This window comes from Caretta caretta, chromosome 2 (genome assembly GCF_965140235.1).
Source record: "Caretta caretta isolate rCarCar2 chromosome 2, rCarCar1.hap1, whole genome shotgun sequence".
NCBI lineage: Eukaryota > Metazoa > Chordata > Testudines > Cheloniidae > Caretta > Caretta caretta.
In genome coordinates this window covers 248,508,182-248,528,226 of record NC_134207.1, presented here as the reverse complement: position 1 = coordinate 248,528,226, position 20,045 = coordinate 248,508,182, and the positions used below count along the sequence as shown (strand labels likewise).

The 20,045-nt window shown below is 38.7% G+C and overlaps 1 protein-coding gene across 8 annotated transcripts in view; it reads left to right on the top strand.

Moving 5' to 3' along the window:
- Positions 1–20,045, top strand: part of ZMYND11 (zinc finger MYND-type containing 11) — a 144,916-nt gene that overhangs the window by 100,213 nt on the left and 24,658 nt on the right. For 4 of the 8 annotated variants that reach the window (XM_048837640.2, XM_048837642.2, XM_048837641.2 and 1 more), the window contains exons 4-8: positions 4,483–4,527; positions 7,381–7,542; positions 16,575–16,652; positions 17,119–17,211; positions 18,850–18,937. In XM_048837640.2, coding sequence (XP_048693597.1) covers positions 4,483–4,527; positions 7,381–7,542; positions 16,575–16,652; positions 17,119–17,211; positions 18,850–18,937 — 466 coding nt within the window. The remainder of the gene's footprint in view (positions 1–4,482; positions 4,528–7,380; positions 7,543–16,574; positions 16,653–17,118; positions 17,212–18,849; positions 18,938–20,045) is intronic. The other 4 variants (XM_048837643.2, XM_048837644.2, XM_048837648.2 and 1 more) reach the window with 2 other exon arrangements.

Here is a 20,045-nt window from a genome sequence, read left to right as displayed (position 1 = left end):
TGGTTTCTTCCTTTTCCTCTGTGCCAGTCCAGACACCTTACTCTGTTTTTACTATGTTTGTGGAGCTGTGACTCCATACTTTTCTGGGAGTGATGTATCTTAATATAGTATTACGCTAGAGGCTGGGTAAAACCTCACTGAAGCTGGTGGGTATAACGGCTACCCTTGATTCAGGATAAATATAAAAAGGAGGGCTGTCGATTATTTGCAATTAACTCAAGAAATTAATCGCAATTAATCACAGTTTTAATTGCACTGTTAAAAAAAAACAGGTTTCAGAGTAACAGCCGTGTTAGTCTGTATTCGCAAAAAGAAAAGGAGTACTTGTGGCACCTTAGAGACTAACCAGTTTATTTGAGCATAAGCTTTCGTGAGCTACAGTTCACTTCAGTGAGCTGTAGCTCACGAAAGCTTATGCTCAAATAAATTGGTTAGTCTATAAGGTGCCACAAGTACTCCTTTTCTTTTTGCTAAAAAATAGAGTACCAATTGAAATTTATTAAATATTTTGGATGTTTTTCTACATTTTCAAATATATCAATTTCAGTTACAACACAGAATACAAAGTGTACAGTGCTCAGTTTATATGATTTTTATTACAAATATTTGCACTGTAAAAATGATAAAAGAAATAGTATTTTTCAATTCACCTCATTCAAGCACTGTAGTACAATCTCTTTATCGTGAAAGTGTAACTTACACGTGTATATATTTTTTTGTTACATAACTGCACTCAAAAACAAAACAATGTAAAACATTAGAGCCTACAAGTCCACTCAGTCCTACTTCTTTTCAGCTAATCCGTAAAACAAACAAGTTTATTTACATTTATGGGAGATAATGCTGCCTGCTTCTTATTTACAATGTCACCTGAAAGTGAGAACAGGCGTTTGCATGGCAATTTTATAGCTGGCATTGCAAGGTATTTACATGCCAGATATGCTAAACATTTGTATGCCCCTTCATGCTTTGGCCACCATTCCGAAGGACATGCTCCCATGCTGATGACGCTTATAAAAAAAATAATGCGCTAATTAAATTTGTGACTGAACTCTTTGGGGGAGAATTGTATGTCTCCTGCTCTGTGTTTTACCCATATTCTGCAATATATTTGATGTTATAGCAGTCTTGGATGATAACCCAGCATGTTGTTCGTTTTAACAACACTTTCACTGCAGTTTTGACAAAATGCAAAGAAGGTACTAATGTGAAATTTCTAAAGATAGCTACAACACTCGACCGAATGTTTAAGAATCTGAAGTGCCTTCCAAAATTTGAGAGAGACGAGGTGTGGAGCATGCTTTCAGAAGTCTTAAAAGAGCAACACACTGATGCAGAAACTACAGAACCCAAACCACCAAAAAAGAAAATCAACCTTCTGCTGATGGCATCTGACTCAGATGATGAAAATGAACATGTGTTGGTCTGCACTGCTTTTGATCGTTATTGAGCAGAACCCATCACCAGCATGGATGCATGTCCCCTGGAATGGTGGTTGAAGCATGAAGGGACATATGAATCTTTAGCACCTCTGGAGTGTAAATATCTTGCAACGCTGGCTACAACAGTGCCATGCAAATGCCTGTTCTCACTTTCAGTGTAAAAAAGAAGCGGGCAGCATTGTTTCCTGCACATGTAAACAAACTTGTTTGTCTGAGCAATTGGCTGAACAAGAAGTAGGACTGAGTGGAATTTTAGGCTCTAAAGTTTGACATTGTTTTATTTTTGAATGCAGTTATTTTTTGTGCATAATTCTACATTTGTAAGTTCAACTTTAATGATAAAGAGATTGCACTACAGTACTTGCAGTAAGTGAATTGAAAAATACTATTTCTTTTGTTTTACAGTGCAAATATTTATAATAAAAAATAAATATAAAGTGAGCACTGTACACTTTGTATTCTGTGTTGAAATTGAAATCAATATATTTGAAAATGTAGAAAACATCCAAAAATATTTAAATAAATGGTATTCTATTATTGTTTAACAGCGCAATTCATCGCAATTATTTTTTTAATTGCTTGACAGCCCTAATAAAAAGCAATTAAACTTCTTTACGAAATAGATAGCTTAAACAATGGGAGCTACCATCCAAAACTCAGGCCACATGCAAGGCCAGTCAGGAATCTGAACTATGTGGAGTAGGGGCTGAATGGATGTTGTTTGAGGGAGCAGTGTGTATGAGGAAAGCAGCAGAAACATCATAGAAGCACACAAACAAGGCAGCAAGGAATCTCCAGAGACAGCTAGAGAAGCACTTATAGCATGACCTCGAGGAAAAGCCAAGTGAGGGAGCTTTTGGGTAGAGTGATGGCTGGAAACATGCTTGGAACTGCAAGCAAAGAAACTGTCTCCTGTTGTTTGATTCCTACCGTGTTTATGGAAACAGACCTTATGTGTGTTCTTTTTAAATAAACAGGATTGCATCAAAGAAATACCTGACTCCATCATCAATTTCTCTTCATAATGGAAACAGTCAGCAAGACCCCTCAGTTTTACCAAGTGCTTGGGTCAAAGGGGGTAGCAATAATGTGTATGGCTTGGGAAGTCTGTAACAGAGCAGGATCAACCAGCAGGGTCCTTTTCTAGGGAAGTTTCATCATTAGAGCTTCGCTTCCCCCCCCCCCTTTCCATTTGCTGATTGAGTCACTTGTACCCGCTGTCTGAGTTAACATTAAAGGATTTGGGGAAATCAAATTAACAGGTAAGAAATTACCAATGTTAATAAAATATACTGGTTGTGTGATGGAGAGGTGACCCCTTTCGACAAAAATCTCTACAGAATGGGATAACCACACATTTATTTTCTTGTTACAGTGTCATATAAAAGCTTAGCACCAGAGTGATTATGACTAAATACTAGTTCTGTGCCTTTTGTATTAATTCACTGTTTTGTTTTATACACTTTTTGCTGTAATTATAACTGCTGTTTCTCTTTGCTCACTAATATATGGAAGTGGTCTAATAGTTACAGTGGTGATGCCTGGTTACTGATAATTTTCCTGTCAATATATACTACACATCTCCTACTTAATGGTATGTTAATTATACTGCAGACTGACACATTATCCAAATTACAGATTACCTATTTTAGTTATAACTAAGTAAATCTCCTTTTGTAATGAACAGGCATTTCTCTCCCATGTACATTTGCCTTATAATGAACATTTCTTCATAGACTGAAAGTTATTCTCATCATGACAACAAATATATACTTTATTCAATAGAAAAGGCTAAGGCATGCTGACTCACTCTGTTCCGTTGAGTTCATCTACATTTAAAATGTCAGCTGTTCTGGATAGCCTATCATATTTTGTCCCATGTTATTTTTCTAGGGTTCAGGTGTCAATTTATATATTTGCATTAAAAAAGACACCAAAGCCTATGTAAGACAAAACACATGAAAGTGAATCCGGTTGGTTGTCCCTTGTGCCAAATTCTGCATGTTGCTGGAACTGCCTCCTTTCGAGGTGCTGAGCACACTGAGGTCCTGTTGACTTCAGTGCAAAGTCACCTTTATGATGTAGAATTCAGTTGGTTTTAATATAAAATATCAATGCAACAGAGTAACAGAACAGCACACCATCCAATTCTGCATATCATAATACAATCTTTGCCTGTTAAATACAGCCTGCAATATATACATTTGCTATCCTGCTAATGCATGCATCTACAAGTCAAGGAACAGCTGAATAAAATGAGCTTATGTTATGTTATATCTAAGCTATGTAACTTTACTGCCAAGTCAGCTCCCTCTTGGGGTCTGTGGCCAATCACTGGGTGCCAGTGAACTAGTGAACTTGAGCAGTGGGGCAGCTGCTGGATGGGGATTCCCTTTTTCTGTTAGTGCAATGACCCAGGAGGTTTCCCTTGCTACTCATAAGAAAAAAATAATATTGGCAAATTGTGTACTTGCAGCGGAGTCCTGGTTCATTCCAAATGGCCCCCATGAATTTGTATCACTTCGTATTTCATAAGCAGATCAAAAGGACTATGAAAGTTATTTGTAAAATGACAATACAACTGTTGATAATACACAGTAAATAAGGCATTTCCCTAATTTGCCAAAGAATTGACACCAGTACAGTAAATTATATGATGTGACAGTCATGTTTTTCCCCATGCCCATTTGGTATTCGTATCTGAGTGCGCATTTTAGTTCCTCTAACATTTTTGGAGATGTCAGAGGTTACATGCTGCTGGGTTTTAGGTTTTTATGTTTTGGGTTTTTTTCTGTTTTTTTTCCTAAAGTAGTGTAAGTGCATGGAACAGTTTTTGGTAGCACACTAAAATGTGATGAAAATGCTAGTAGATACGGTAGTATGCAAAATTTATAGGAGGAAATGTATGCAAACAGATGGTAGAAGTGGCTATATGATTTCCCCATCACCATGTTTGAATTACTTCTAGACTGTGTATATCCTGATAATAAGATGGATTACAGTATAGATACCAAGATGTTTTGTTTTTTTATTTTGAAAGGCCTACAGTATGCAGCCTTTCTCCCGGACAACAGCAAAAAACAAGGTGAACAACTTTTGCACTATGTGGTCTTAAATTCTGTTATATTTTCTGTTATTTTCTGCTACATTTCTCTTTCATTAGGATAGTTTAGATTACTGCATCTTATTTTTAGAGTTATTTTATTTATCACACCATCATCATCCTTATCAATTCCAGATCTGAATTTAGCCAACACTGTACTTAGAGTTTCATTTTGTTTTCTCTGTGGCAGCTGGAAGTGGTTACTCACGTGTTAAACTTCAAGATGTGTAGTTGCAATGGTGGCCCTTTAATCAGTCATTTTCGTAGTGGGTGGTGACACCTGGTGGTAAACTTTGTAAATGCAGAGTTAGCTATGTTTGTTCTTGGCTCTATTTTAAGAACTTGTACCTGTTGTGACAAGAACATTGGCCATCAGACTTTATTTAAATAGCTCTAGTTTCCTGCAAGGGAAATATGTTGGGGGCCAGAATCTGCTTCCATTCACTGCCATACAAAACAACTGAAGAAAATGAGGTTTCACTGCTGTTAGAGGAGAATTTATTTGTGTAACTTGACTGTTGAAGCCAATAGTGTATTTTTCACAAGGGACATTTTGCCTTTTATTTATTTGTTTTTAAAATAATGACTATTGTGCATAAAATGATTTTTATTTTATATATACATGCACCTTATGTACTTCAATTAACTGAAAATACCTTCTATGAAAAGGACAAAAAGTACAGAGAGATTTGTTTTTAAAACTCTATAGTGTGAATGCTATGGTCTGCCGCTGTTTTATTTAAGGTCATACATAATTTTTGGCTTGGCCATATCCTTTTTCTTCCCAGCAAGTGTATTTGACCATGGTCATAAAACCTTGCATTCAACTGGCAGTATATTTCCACATAAATGGCACATCTAGAATGTACTAAAATAGTTAGTTCTTTCAATAATCATTACAAAATTGTGAACTACCTAATCCTGTGGTAAAGTACCTTCCCATGAGTAGCCACAACAAATGGACTTGAGTCATCTTGATTTTTATTTAGGAAAATGTTTGATCAAAAGCTAATTCTCTCTCTTCTTTAGCTGGTCTTCTTGCTATGGATGAAGTTTTGCAAAGTTACATAAAGAGGAATAGTATTATAGGAAATGGAAAATGTACCCAAATTGATGTTTCATTTTGATAGTTCTTTGTTAGTGTAGCAGCAAATCAAATACTCTGAAGTGTATTGCTATTATACTTTGCTTGGAGGGGCTTGGTAAAGTGAGTGTACTGTATGTAGACATCATTGCAAAATCTAATTTATCAGAGCTGAGATCCACAAATTTTGAAAATTAGATCCAGTGAGTAAAAAAGACAAAACTCTTATTACATCCTGAGCTACAGGTATGGACAACATATTAATATTTTCATCCCCAAGGTTCTGAGTTCAAAGAGAATTTGATGAAGGTTAATAAAACTATTTTCCTGTTATTTTGGCATTAATACTATGTGTTCTCGGGTGTAGGAGACCTGGGTTTGGTTCCAAGGGTGTTTTCTATTCAGTTGGGTCATGGAGACAATACAGTTATTCTTCAGGGACAAGGAAATGATAACTGCCACTTGCTGTATAAACATCTCCTACTCAGCAACAGTGGAAAGGCTGTGTTGGAGGAGGTCACTCACAATCAAGGAATAAAGTGACAGTAGTTCCCAGGCATGGAGAAATGAAGTGAGGATTCTCAGGACTCTGGACCAGCCTTGGTCGGACTAGATGTGGTGAGAACATCTTTTCCAACAGTTTATGGACACTACTAGCACCACCTCCACAAGATGAGGGTAAAAATCATTTGGTCAGAATTAATCAGAGTAATTCTTTCAAAGAAATGAAAATCAATTGAAAAGTGCAGTGTTTGCTATTGAAAGGAATCAGAGTGATATCTGAGCTTTGGAAGTTATTTTCTGTTCTAAGTATAGGGAAACTGTGCATTTCAGATAACATTGGCAAATGTAATCATTTAATGGGGACCACTAGAAATTCTGTCTATATTTTAGTGTTGTAGACTCCTGGGGCTAAATTCTGGCTCCGGTCACATACATGCTCCTCTCATTGACGTCAGTGAGGATTACACACATGTATCAGAGGTCAGAATTTGGCAGTTGAGGCTACATTTTCAAGAAAAATGTATCAAAACAAATCTGTGTATCAGTAGAATCACATTTTTGTCTTCCAGGCAGTACTCCAGGAATAATCCTAGTAATGTCCAGCACTGCAGATAAAACTTTTTTCTTTCTGAATTGTATGGCGCGTCAGAAATTTTTGTTTAACTAATAGGTTCATCATTTTATTTATGCTTTGTAATTCACACTTTAGAACTGAAAACTTGTCATTTCTAATAGTGTAGAAGACTGTTAGGCACCACACTTTAGTAATTTATGTTAGAAAATACACCACATCTTTGGAAAGGGAAAAGAGAACACTGATCTGCAATTTGTTAAGGTCCAGTGCTAATCACAAATGTGTGTTTGGGTAGTCTAACAATTAAGTATCTGAAATAAAAGGTTAATAGGTTATATCATACAAGACTAGAATAAAAAAAATATTTTATTGTGGAGATTTTTAATGTATAGTTTGGGACATAGCTCATATTTGGGTTTGTGTTACTAACCAGACATTAAAAGAAATAAAGGCTAGTATTCATATTATGTTTAAGTTATAGTGTGTTACATTAATAAAGTTCTTTTAGTATATAGGTTTTTATTCTTGGCTTTTAAACACAAATGAGGTACAGTACACTTCTTTAAATGTTTATAATGTCTAACTGCTGCTGGACTTTAAGAAGTATCAATTTTGTTCTTAGTTGCTGCAGATAATGACAATATCATACCAAATTATTTTGTATTTTTTGTAGGACTGGGAAACAGAAAATCATGACTGGTATTGTTTTGAATGCCATTTGCCTGGAGAGGTGTTGATATGTGACCTGTGTTTTCGTGTGTATCATTCCAAGTGTTTGTCTGATGAGTTCAGGCTTAGAGACAGCAGTAGTCACTGGCAGTGCCCAGTTTGCAGGGTGAGTACCTATGAGCTTTAATGTGCTGCTTAGAGGGTTGATATTCATTAATAGTTTCATTAAGGTGGCACAGATGGTCTGGCCAGGTTAATGGATTAAGTATTGCCTATCGAAACAATGATACATACATAGCATACCTGTACAAAGATTCCAAAATACTGTGCATATAGATGACTACTTTTTTGAAGATCCTTTGAAGGAAGTTTATATAACACTTAGACAAATATAATGCTTCCTCACTATAAGCCTTTCTGGTATTTCTGAATGCTACTGTGGTTTTCAGCGCTAAGAAGTTAATTCATTCTGTGTAAGCATCTTGCTGTATTTAATCCATGCACATCTTGCTGAAGTATTTAATCCATGCACTTCCTACAAACTCCTTATAGGAAGATTTCACTGTATTTAGACAAAACTTCTATATCTTCCATACTACCCCTTTTGTGCCCATTAAATATTTTGAATTGCACCCTGTCCACTTTTATCAGATCCTGAGGTAGCTTCTGCTATTGTTGATAAATGATCTGTGGGAAGAGGGAATGGAAATGAAAACTATATCTTTTGGTAAAGACTAAATGGAATAGTCAGGTAGGTATTTAGGTAGCTTTCATAATTCTATATTTTCCCCATTAACTTTTATTTATTTATATGAATGCATAGAGTATACTGTGTTGGAGTGTATGTAGAAAAGTGTGTATGTATGAGTGTAATGTGAGATTGCAGTGTATTATGGAAATGAGCATATAAAATACTGTTCAAGATGCTATTTATTTTATTGATGGTCATTTTAATTTTAGTGTATTTTTCTAAACCATAATGTGAATGTTTGCAGTTTAGTAATCATGTTATTAAGGCTTTTACTCTATTGGAATAAAATTATACATTATAAAAATCAGAGACATACTAGGGCAGCTTTCAAAAATATGGGATGAAATCCTGGCCCTATTGAAGTCAGTGAGAGTGTTCCCATTGGCTTCAGTAGGGCCAGGATTTCACCCATAGCCTCTACATATTACTTTTCTTTTCAAGGTTTTGTCCTTTTGAGCATGGTGGGAGGAGAGTAGTTTTTATGTGCACTACAGGAATGGGCAGGGATGTTGTCTACATGCCATTAGGCAAAACTAAACAGCCAAATCATGCTATTGTTCATTGGCACCTGGCCTTTAATTAGCCAGCTGCATCCCCTTACCGTTAGTATTCCTGCATACGCTCAGGGAGTGGGGCATAGGGCACATTCTGAGCCTTAATTAAGTGGGGGGAAAACTACATCTGAATTCTTAAAAGAGGAACTACTGGTGCAGAAAGCATTCAACACTACTATTTGCTCTGTGGCATTGGGATTCTGAAAGCAAGATTAGATTCCCTAGATGTAGGTTTTGAACCAGATCTTGTACAGCGAGCCAACCCAGAGATGGTCTCTGCTGCCAGAGATGTGGGTGCCCACTCTCTTTATGCTGCAGAGAAGCTGTTGGAGGCCACATAGTTATTAGGGTTGCTTCTTTTAAAAGTCAAGCACATTTCTCTTACTTGTGACTTGACAGTCATCCAGATGCTAATTGTAAAAAGCAACACCTTCTGATTCATTGAGTCAGGGCAGACTGAAAGCTACAGGCTTCTGGAAGTGTAAGGTAACCAAGTCAGCACAAATAAGGGAGTGAAATGGAAAGAAAGAAAGCGGGAGGGAAAGATGAGTAAGAGTAATAAAAAATAAAAGCATGTTAATACTTTCCATATGAACATACAGAGTGTATCCCAAAAATGACACCTGTGTGGCATTTGCCTGTAGAGGACAATATATTCTGCTTTACTTAGCATTTAATTTCACCACTCAGGGGAATGCAACCTAGAGCAATCCTACAATCCTTGGAATTTTTAAATAGATCTTATAAATCACTGTTGATGCACATAACAAACACACACATAACTCACAGATGCAGTTAAAATTAGATATGCTGGACCAAATCCCAAACTCCGCTCCAGACTGAGGTTGTTTTAAGTTACAACTGGGGACTAGGAGAGTACAATGACTTAAAACCATTTTCTTCTCCCTCTCATCTGCTGTGATATGACCATAGTCGCATCAGAGGATCTTGTTCACTATCCAATGTATACAAATAGATGGAGCAGCTAGTTTTGAGGTAAATTTTACTTTCATCCTAGAATCTTGAATTCCATTAGTTTAAGCTGATGATTTTAAACAAACTTTTACCTTGAAGAAAATATTTTGAAACTCATCCTCTCTTCCATGAGTGATGTGCACTTGTGCGAACTGGTCCATTTTTTATTTCCTTGAGAACACATTTATTGGCCTTTGTGATTCATTCATTTTCTGACCCTAAAACCTTGCAGCTCACTCACAGGCCACAGGTGACTATCAGGCTCTTTCACAAAAGACTTCTATTTTGTAGTGTGAATACCACTTCCTCCCCTCAACAGCACTGCTTGCTGGCTTTCTGCTTAACCAGACTTGCTTCCCACCCATCTCAGTTCTGCAGCAGTGGACTAGTGGGTCCTCTGGAGGCAAGAGGGAGATTTGAATTGCTGTCCAGTCCCACACACCTGGCCACAGGTTTGGGAGCTGTTCTGTATTTTACGGCCATCTCCAGCAGGTGACTCTCTATTCTAATTTTATTTTAAAAGAGACAGAGAGAGAGCATCCTCAAAATCATAATAGTTTAGAGTGTCTTGGTTGATGTCCAAAGGACATAACAGAGCTTAACTCTCTTGTGAAAGGGCAGAGGAATTTACTTTGCATTGTCAGCAGTAAATGTGTACATTCAAGAAAAATATTAGCTGGGACAAAAAATATGCGTGTCTAATACTATTTCACTCTAATGCCAGTGCACAGAATCTTTCACATCCAAGGATCTCACAGCTCTTTAGAAAGGAGAAGGGAAAGTGTGTTTTGAAACAGAATATATTGGAGAAATAATCTAAGAACACTTCATTCTTATTAAAAGGTTTCCCATGTAATGCTGCCCAGGTCACCGAGTCTTTGGACTGTTCATCACATGGTTGCTGGGTGTGTTACTTCAGTCCCCTGATGCAGCTTTATTTTGCCCACCTGCTTGCTCCAGCAACATTTTACAAAGGACACTGTCAAGGATTGTTCATAATTTTAAAATATTTTTCCCTCCACAATGTTTATTACAGTTCTTTGGAAGCTTGGCTCTGAAATTTGTTTTCCTTCCATTGAGTGCTGAGCTTCTGGCTCTTCTGTTTTTAAAGGACCAGTGTGAATATTTGGGGTAATATTGCATAGCTTTCAGCACTGGTAAGAGGATACAGAGTCAGGCATAGGTTCAAATCCAATCCAGGTTGGTAGTGACTAGAAATTGTCACTGACCGCTGACGAATCATTGCTTTATGTTGGTGCTCTCAGCCCAGTGTCTGGTAGATAGGTAACAACAGAGAAACGCTATCAAATGGGTGTGAAGATCAGATAGTCTTTCACCTGTATCAAAATGGTCCCTCCAGGACATGATAAAGGCAGATTGGTGAGTCAGTGGGGGGGACATGGGAAGATTGCAGTAGTGTTGCTTCCTGTTGGGTGGATAAAAGAAAGAATTTCATTTTCCACTGCTGTTAATTTGGCACCTATTAGGGGAACTAAAAAAGAAAATAATACCAGAAAAAGTACTGAATCATTTGTTTTGGAAAAACTGATGCATGCAAAGATTTGCATGGACTTCATAAATAGAAATAAAAACAGGTCAACTTTTGAGTGTTACCAACTGTGATCATGTCCATTTAAGATTTTCTTAAGAAACGAAAAGAAGATGAACAGGAGTACTTGTGGCACCTTAGAGACTAACAAATTTATCAGAGCATGAGCTTTCGTGGGCTACAGCCCACTAAGGCAGGATGATTCAAGGCAGTAAGTAACATGTCCCATTTTCACACCCACACACCCACCCCGGGGCGAGATTTGGCTTCATCTAGATCCTAGTGCATTCTTGTTCAGCTCATCATTATAATTTGTATCTTTCATCCAAGGGCTTTCAAACAATTACGACTTGCAGCCACTCAATGAGGTAGGTAAGCATCTTTATACAGGGGTAATGAGCACAGAGAGGTTAAGATACTGAAAACTACCGTGATCTATATTCTGTATATTCTAGTGCTCAGTAGTGTGAAGCAGTTCATGGAATATATAGAAAGATTGTCCCCATTGTTAACAATCTACCCATAGACATAGTATGTTGAGTAGAGGAGCACACACAGTACAGAGGTTTAGAGGGACAGAAGGATGAGGGTTACAACAGTACAATGATTCAGTTGTTCAGGTTTGATTTGTGCAGATTATGGTGGTCACTCAAGATATTTTGTTTAATATAAAATAAGAGAGATGAAGAGCCAAAATGGAAAATATTATTGTTTCATTTATTGTGAGCATCATGGAAGAGAAGAGTTCTCATGAGTTTAAAAGGTAACTGCCTGGCTGACAGGATATGGAAGGCATTCTCTATGTAGGGGTTGGAATGATTGGACAAGTGGAGCATGAAGGCAACACAATTGGAGAGGACACTGGGTAAGTATAATTAAGGCTATGGTTTAGTCACAGGTATTTTTAGTAAAAGTCATGGACAGGTCACAGGCAGTAAACAAAAATTCACAGCCCATGACCTGTTCCTGACTCATACTATATACCCCTGACTAAATCTTGGGAGGGGGAGGGGGGCAGCCTGGGGGTGCCACGGATGCTGCTGGGGGGGGGACAGGTGGCAGCACGTGGCCTGAGATCCCCAGTGGGGGTGGGAGGGCTGGCAGGCTCCCTATCCGGCTCCTCACAGCTCCCTGGAAGCAGCGACATGTCCCTCCCTCAGCTCCTAGCTCCACGCACTGTCCCCGCCCCAAGCACCAGCTCCGCAGCTCTGATTGGCTGGGAACCGCGGCTAATGGGAGCTGTAGGGGCAGTGCCTGCGGGCGGAGACAGCATACAGAGTTAGGAGCTGAGAGGGAAGGACATGTCGCCGCTTCCGGGGAGCACCCCCCCAAGGTAAGCGCTGCCCAGAGCTCTTATCCCCTCCTGCGCCCCAGACCTGAGCCCCCTCCCACACGCACCCAAATTCCTACTGCTGTTGGGGGCAGGGAGGAGGGCGGTGTCCCGAAACTGCCCCAGCAGTGGCCAGCCACACCAGCTGCTACAGAAGTCACAGTGGTCCCAGAAAGTCACGGAATCCAGGACCTCCGTGACATACTCTCAGCCTTAAGTGTAATACAGAGTTCAGGGACTTGCCAAATCAGTGACAGAACTGGAAAGAGATCTCAGGAGCCCTGACTCCCTGCCCCCTGCCATGTGTGCCCTATTCACATCAGATCTTAAACTTCACTCCAAAGGGTCCCAAAGCATTTTACAAATATAAACTGATTTACAGATTAAAGAGCAGCATTTTCGAAACACTCAAGTCCCATGTTTAAAAGTGACTTATAACTCATGGACACACAAGCAAGGAGCCAGGCTAGAACCTTGGTCCTTTATCTCCCAAAGCACATGCATCTTCTGCATGAGACCTCCTGTACTACAGTCTTCCCACATACATATATATGCAGTATATACATACACACTAACAAAGCTAACTCTTTACAATCTGATGGGATCACAAGGCAAGGTGGCATGGCAGCAAAATAACTTCATAAATTGGCACGACGGAGGGCCTGATCCAACTCCAAATGAAGCCAGTGTAGGGATTCCCCCTGGACTTCAGGTGGGAGTTGGATCAGGCCATGATAAACTCCTCTTGAGAAGCTTGGTACTTAAACAGAAGGTCTGTTGCCAGGCAGGGAAGGTTCGCACTAGCGGAGGTGTGGGAAGGCTTATAGAGTGTACTTCCTCACTGCACTCTGCCTGGCTCTTCCAAATTCAAAAGTACACAAATTCATATTGTTTTCTCACCCCAAAAAATGAGAGATTAAAAGAGAGCTTGGTCTGATTCTCATTTACACTGAGACCCCTTTATACTGTGTTGTCTATGTGAAAGGGTCCTTAAAGTGGATGTGATTATAATTTACTCCTATTCCTTTGCGCTACCAAAGCAATGTAATTGAGTTTCAGTATGACTGAGAATCAGGCCCCAGATCTAACATTATCCATCCTCTTGCTTTAAGTAGCTTGAGTTGGACTACTCTAAAAATATTTTGAGTATTTAGAAGTACTAATTTTGCATGTTTGCATAAGAATATGTAATAGTTTTTTTAAATGATAGGAAGACTTTCAAAAAAAGAATAGGAGTACTCGTGGCACCTTAGAGACTAACAAGTTTATTTGAGCATAAGCATAAGCTTTCAGTGACACCTTTACCCAACATGGCTTCCAAACTGAGCATGAGCAACAAATATCTGATGAAGGGCAAATCTTTGTAGAAAAGTAAAAGAAAAGTCTTGATTAGAATTTAGTTTATTAAAGAGGTGATTGGAAGTTGTACAGCCAGAAGACTAAACCGACGGTAAAAAAGCCATTTTGCTGGTTCCTTGGCTTTCATTACTTAAAATCTCAAAAGTAATGAATTTTAGACATCAAAACTGCAAATAAGATTTTTCCTAAAATAAACCAGTGTAGGGAATTGGGGAGAAGTGGACAGATCCTGGCCAAATTGGCTAATTAATTATGGTACTGTAGTTTTCATCACCACTTGTGATTAACAGCAAAGCCAGATATCTGTCTTTTAATAAAGGCTTAGGTATCAGACTACAACCCATTTATCTTATATATTCTCTTTACAAATCTGTCCTGCAGACCAACGCATGAAAAAATATTCATATTAATTTGGGGATATTTTCTGCAGATGATGAAATCAAGACTATGTCAGGAAGGGAAATATAGAGAGAGACTGGGCTAGGCAAGTGAATTTTATTGTGTCCTAATGAGTTTCAGTCTATTCAAAGGCTGTGTCATTAGAAGCACACACATTGCACTCTATTGCTTATTTAAAACCTTAAAATGACATCAGCTAGTCCACAGTTATCTTTTAATGCTCATTTAGGTTTCCATGGAGTAGAACTGTTATGTTTTATGTAAGACAGCAATTGAGATGCATTTAAACAGATTGGGTAGTCTCATAGCAGGTAAAATTGAACATGGAGATATGTACGGTAATGCAAATTGACAAAATAAATGCAGTTGAGCTCTAAAGATGAAATTCACCTCCATACAGAGGCTAGAAAAAGGCCTATGCACCACTTAAGTCCTGAACATAGGGCTTAGGTATGACATGAGTGCTAGACTAGCCTTGGCCTGCCCTCTGCACAGTGGTGAATTTCATCCCATGTCTGCAGTCTTGTGTGAGGAAAAAGGCTTAAGTGTTGATATGGCTAGCACAATGAAGATGTATGTTTAGTATGTAGTAGCAATTAAAACTTTAGTATTTAGGCTGGTGAGATGTATTATAAAGATGTGAGCCCAATTCTCTAAGGATATCCATCTGGTTAAACAATGGTATGCATGCTTTCATCTGGAGTACTGTAGCCAACTTTGGTCCCTTCGCTTTAAGAAAGATATAGTGGACATTGTATAAGTCCTGAGAAGAGCAGGTTATGCACTTGCCATAATAGAAAAGCCTATAGTTGGCTGACAATACATTTCAGAAGGAGTAAAGGCAAAATGAGACTCAAATACTATCCATTTATTAACCTTAAAGTGCAAGGGTGTTGGCCTTAAAAAGTAAATATGTAAAAATGGTGCCGATCTGCTCCCTTGGTGTATTCAGAGTCATCCCTTAATACTCCAGTGAGAGAAATACGATTTTATAAATTTTTCCCGTTAGCTTTTGCAGAGCCAGCTTAGCTAAGAAGGTGTGAATTGGATTCTGTTCCTTTTTGTGCATCACAAAGAGTATTATTTGCTAAGGGCTTGTCTATACTGGCAGTTAACAGTGCTGCAACTTTCTTGCTCGGGGGTGTGAAAAAACACACCCGTGAGCACAGCAAGTTTCAGCGCTGTAAAGTGCCTGTCTAAACCGTGCCCCAGCTCTGGCGTTGGTAGCTATGCCCCTCATTGAGGTGGTTTTCTTAGAGCGCTGGGTTTTTTTAGTGCACCGCAACCACACAAGGCGCGTTAAAGTGCTGCCAGTGTAGACTAGCCCTAAGTTCCAATCAGTTGCACCTTTGCAAACCTTATTAAAGACCATGCTTTGCACAGGTGTCATAATTTGAAGACCTGGAGGTTACAGAGATGTAACTCTGAGCCTAATTTAGTCTTTAAAATCTTCATAGTGGTGACAATGAAATGCATGAGAAGGTAAGAACTCAACCTAACACTCAGTCACCAGACTGAGTATTCAAGGCTGGGAGGTAGGGAAAAACAAAATAAAAAAAATCCTTTTTGCTTGTGAAGTGATCATATGGAAATCACTGAGTGATAATAAACATGGAACCCCACATTGCTGCTTTTGCAGTCTCTTTTCAGCACAGAACTGCACTTTAAATGTGGAAGACCTACAGGAGGCCAGGAAAAGAGCAAAGAGGAGCTATCACTTTACTCATAGTTGTAGTGACAATACTATACTTTAATTCATGCTAAACAGCTTCTGCTTGCCTAGTAAGCATATCATTTGCAGCTGTTACGGGCTTCTTTTTTTTTCCTTTTTTTTTTTAAAGCTTTCTTCCTGTCTTTCGGTAGCTAGATAGTAATACCTTGCTGATAAGTTGACCATTAAATAATATGTTGTAATTTTATGCTGATCCTAGCCTTTCTTCATTACTTCATTTTATTAAGGCAAAGTAATTCTGTACTTTTTTGTGTGAGAGCATTTGAGGAGGCATTAAGAACACACTAAATGGAAATTAAGCACCTAGTTCTTCTGTAACTGAAGTCCTCAGCAAAATACATAATTCATGTATCACTATGATGCTTTGACTGTTACTCTTGTGCATTAGCAGTACCAATTTTGAAGAAGAGATTTTCCTTAACTAATCGTATGATTTAATCTGAGGCAAGTGTACCTTTTTAAAATCTTTGTACTGCAGAGGGTTGCTGGTGTGTTTTTTTTAAGTCAGATTTTTAAAAAATAGTTGACTGGGTTTTTTTTTTTAAACAGAGCATTAAGAAGAAAAACACAAGCAAGCAAGAGATGAGCACATACCTGCGATTCATTGTCTCTCGTATGAAGGAGCGGGTGAGTCTGAAAGAATGACACTTTTCCAAGGCAGTGGTTTGCATAGAGAGGGTAGTAGAGAGTCGGGAAATGTTTCTGATGTCCCCTTTTTAAATATGTTGTATTCAATTAGGGGCATATTATGGTCACCCCATGCATAAGTGTGCAAGAGAGCAGGGGACACAAAGAGCCATTCCTTCTTACACATCCTCTGTGGAATGGTTTCTGTTTCAACATGTACAGCCCATGGCCCAGTATACAGATTATTCATATTTCTGGCTGGAATAGCCTGTGCAAGGACCCCACACCTCCAGTGGAATGGACTCTCTTCAGATATTACAGAGACACAAAATCAAGGTGAAACACTTCTTTCCCTTTCTCCACCTCTGGCATGCGATTGTATGGCTCCCTGTTCCTTATATGAAGTACTTAAATTAATGTAAAGTGAAATAATTCTTTTTCACATACTGTCTCTTGGTCCTTTCAGGCTATCGATCTAAACAAGAAGGGGAAGGACAACAAGCACCCAATGTATAGGAGGCTGGTGCACTCAGCTGTTGATGTTCCTACTATACAAGAGGTACAGTCACATGCTTTCTGATTTCCTAAGCGAAATTTTGTTCTGTCTTTAAAAGTGAGGCCAGAACGTTATGAACCAAAGTACTAATCCTTGTTATTTAATTCTTTCCATGCTCATTTCTGCTATGGCTTCTGTCATAAGCATAATAGCCAAACATTTCAAACTTGGGTGACTAAAGCTAGGCACCCAAATCCTTTTAGCACCTAAAAATGTGCCTGATTTCCAGAGGCACAGAGCACCTTCAGTTCCAGCTGATTTTAAGGGGAGATATGGGTGTTCGGCACCTCTGAAAAATCAGGCTATTTATTTAGTTGCCTAAAGATGGATTTGGGTGCCTAAAGTTAGGCATCTAAGTTTGAAAATAGGGCTAATAAGTAAAATGGCAAATGAAACAAGTCATAAGAACATATTTGACCAAATAGTCCATTTTTTTTCTTGTCAAAGCAGTTACAGTCATCTGCTTTCCAAACATCATGATGATTCATAAAATGCCAAACATTTTGGTTGATCACAAAAAGCAGGAATGACTTGAACCACCTTTTATGTTAATTTCTTCTAAAATTAAAATACTGGTTAATATATAATCTTTTCTCTGTAAGGTGATTATGTTCATGACTTATTAAATCAAAGGAGTTGGGGGCTTCCCTTATAAGGATTAATATCTTACTGAATATTGCATCTAAAATTATATGATATGTTGTGCTACTTATTGATATTTTTATTTATTTTTTTAATTGTAGATTTGGGGGTTCTTGATTTTCAGTATTATAAAATAGAATTTAGTGTTGCTTGAAACATGAAATCACACATGCACTAACATTTTTTGGTGAAACTACCACCAGTTGCACTCCTCCAGAGGTGGAAGTTGCCAGAGTAGGCAGTTTGGGCATTTTAGCACCATGTGATCTAGATTTGCTCAGAGCAGGTTTGGTTGATGCTGGCAAAAATCCCAGAAATTGACAGAATTTTGTCTACGCTAGAATTCTCATAAGTGCTATCACCAGGGCAGTGCAACTGATAGTCGCACAGATAAGAATGTTTTACTAGTGTGGAGAAGGCCATAGCATGCTCAGCTTGGGCAGGACTAGAAAAATGCACAGTGTGACTCAGTGCAAACCTCTGTTATGGTTTAAAGTTATGGGCTTTGAAAGTTAATCCTTTGAGAAAACGGTGGCTGCAACATGAGGCCCTTAGAAAAGTATATGGGAGCTCAACACTGAATTGAAATGAAGATGAAATTCTGGATTGAAACTAAGATGCAAAGCACTGTCCCACAGGGAGCAAATCTTTGAGCAAATGCTATTGGCTAGAGTTTATTCTGTTACACACCATGGGAGTGAATGGGATTACTCCAGATTTACTTGTTATAACTGAGAAAAATTCCCCTCCTTTAATTAAGTTAATTTTAAAGCACCTCTTGGTACCTGAGAACTGGACAAGTACTGCACCTACTGAAATATGGACAGGTAGGATGCCACAGACTAATCCTGGAAGTGTTATAAGTACATTTGTGAGCCATAGCAATATCAATAACTCACCTTGTCTGCCTAATACATATTATTGTATGAGCTTGTGTGCATAATACGAACAAGTCACTCTGCCAGTAGTTTTCATAGTTCTATATTTTGCTTTGTGTAGAAAGTAAATGAAGGAAAATACAGGAGTTATGAGGAGTTCAAAGCAGATGCTCAGCTGCTTCTACACAACACAGTGATTTTCTATGGAGGTACAGTATTACATTTAATATTTTTCCCATTAATTTGATTCAGGAAATAGATCTCAGTGTCTTTACTCTTAGGAAACTGACCACTTTGGATGAGACTTGGGGACCAGCTAATTAAGAGAGGATGAGGCCACCTTGAGAGTCTGTGGCTACTAGAAGAGCGGGCTGTGTTAGTACTCATTTCTACAGTGGGACCCAGCCTCCCTCACTTCCCCTAAACCTGGTACTGCCTTCTCTGCAGCTGGCCTTCTCAATGGGAGCACCTCTACCCCCTTACCAATCTATTCCTGCTTCAGCCTAGGAAGCTGTAAGGGGAAAACAGTGAAGTCTGAGGAGTGGGATCCCAGAGCAGCTCCATGCTGAATAGCAGGCCAGTTGCTAAGAATATCGCCAGGGAGAGCAGTGCTGACTACCTGTTTAGTCTCTGGCTGTTTACAGAACGTATAGAGTCTTCAAATGGCCATAGCTATGGGCGAACTTCTTTTGAAGAAGTTAAGAAAGAATTGCTCCAGAACAAGTCACAAACCAGGTGCAGTGTCAGGGCAAGTATACTTTCCCTTGGTACAGTTTATTGAGGATATATTTGCTGATCCATAGGGTTCTAAGAGTTAAGTCCCAGGTTTGCAAAGGCACCTAACTCCCACTGATTTCAAAGGAAGTTAGGAGCCTAAATACCTTTGAGGATCTGGGCCTAAGAATTCTCAGGGAATTAAGTATTGTGTTTAATACAGGCATCTAGTTTGCAGTCATGGAAAAGTCAAAATGTGTTGAGAGAATATCTGATGCAGTGAGACAGTGTAATTGCCCTTATATACATCCATGGTACGCCCACATCTTGAGTACTGCATACGGATGTGGTCCCCTCATCTCAAAAAAGATATACTGGCATTAGAAAAGGTTTAGAAAAGGGCAACTAAAATGATTAGGGGTTTGGAACAGGTCCCATATGAGGAGAGATTAAAGAGGCTAGGACTTTTCAGCTTGGAAAAGAGGAGACTAAGGGCGGATATGATAGAGGTATATAAAATCATGAGTGGTGTGGAGAAAGTGAATAAGGAAAAGTTATTTATTTGTTCCCATAATATAAGAACTAGGGGCCACCAAATGAAAT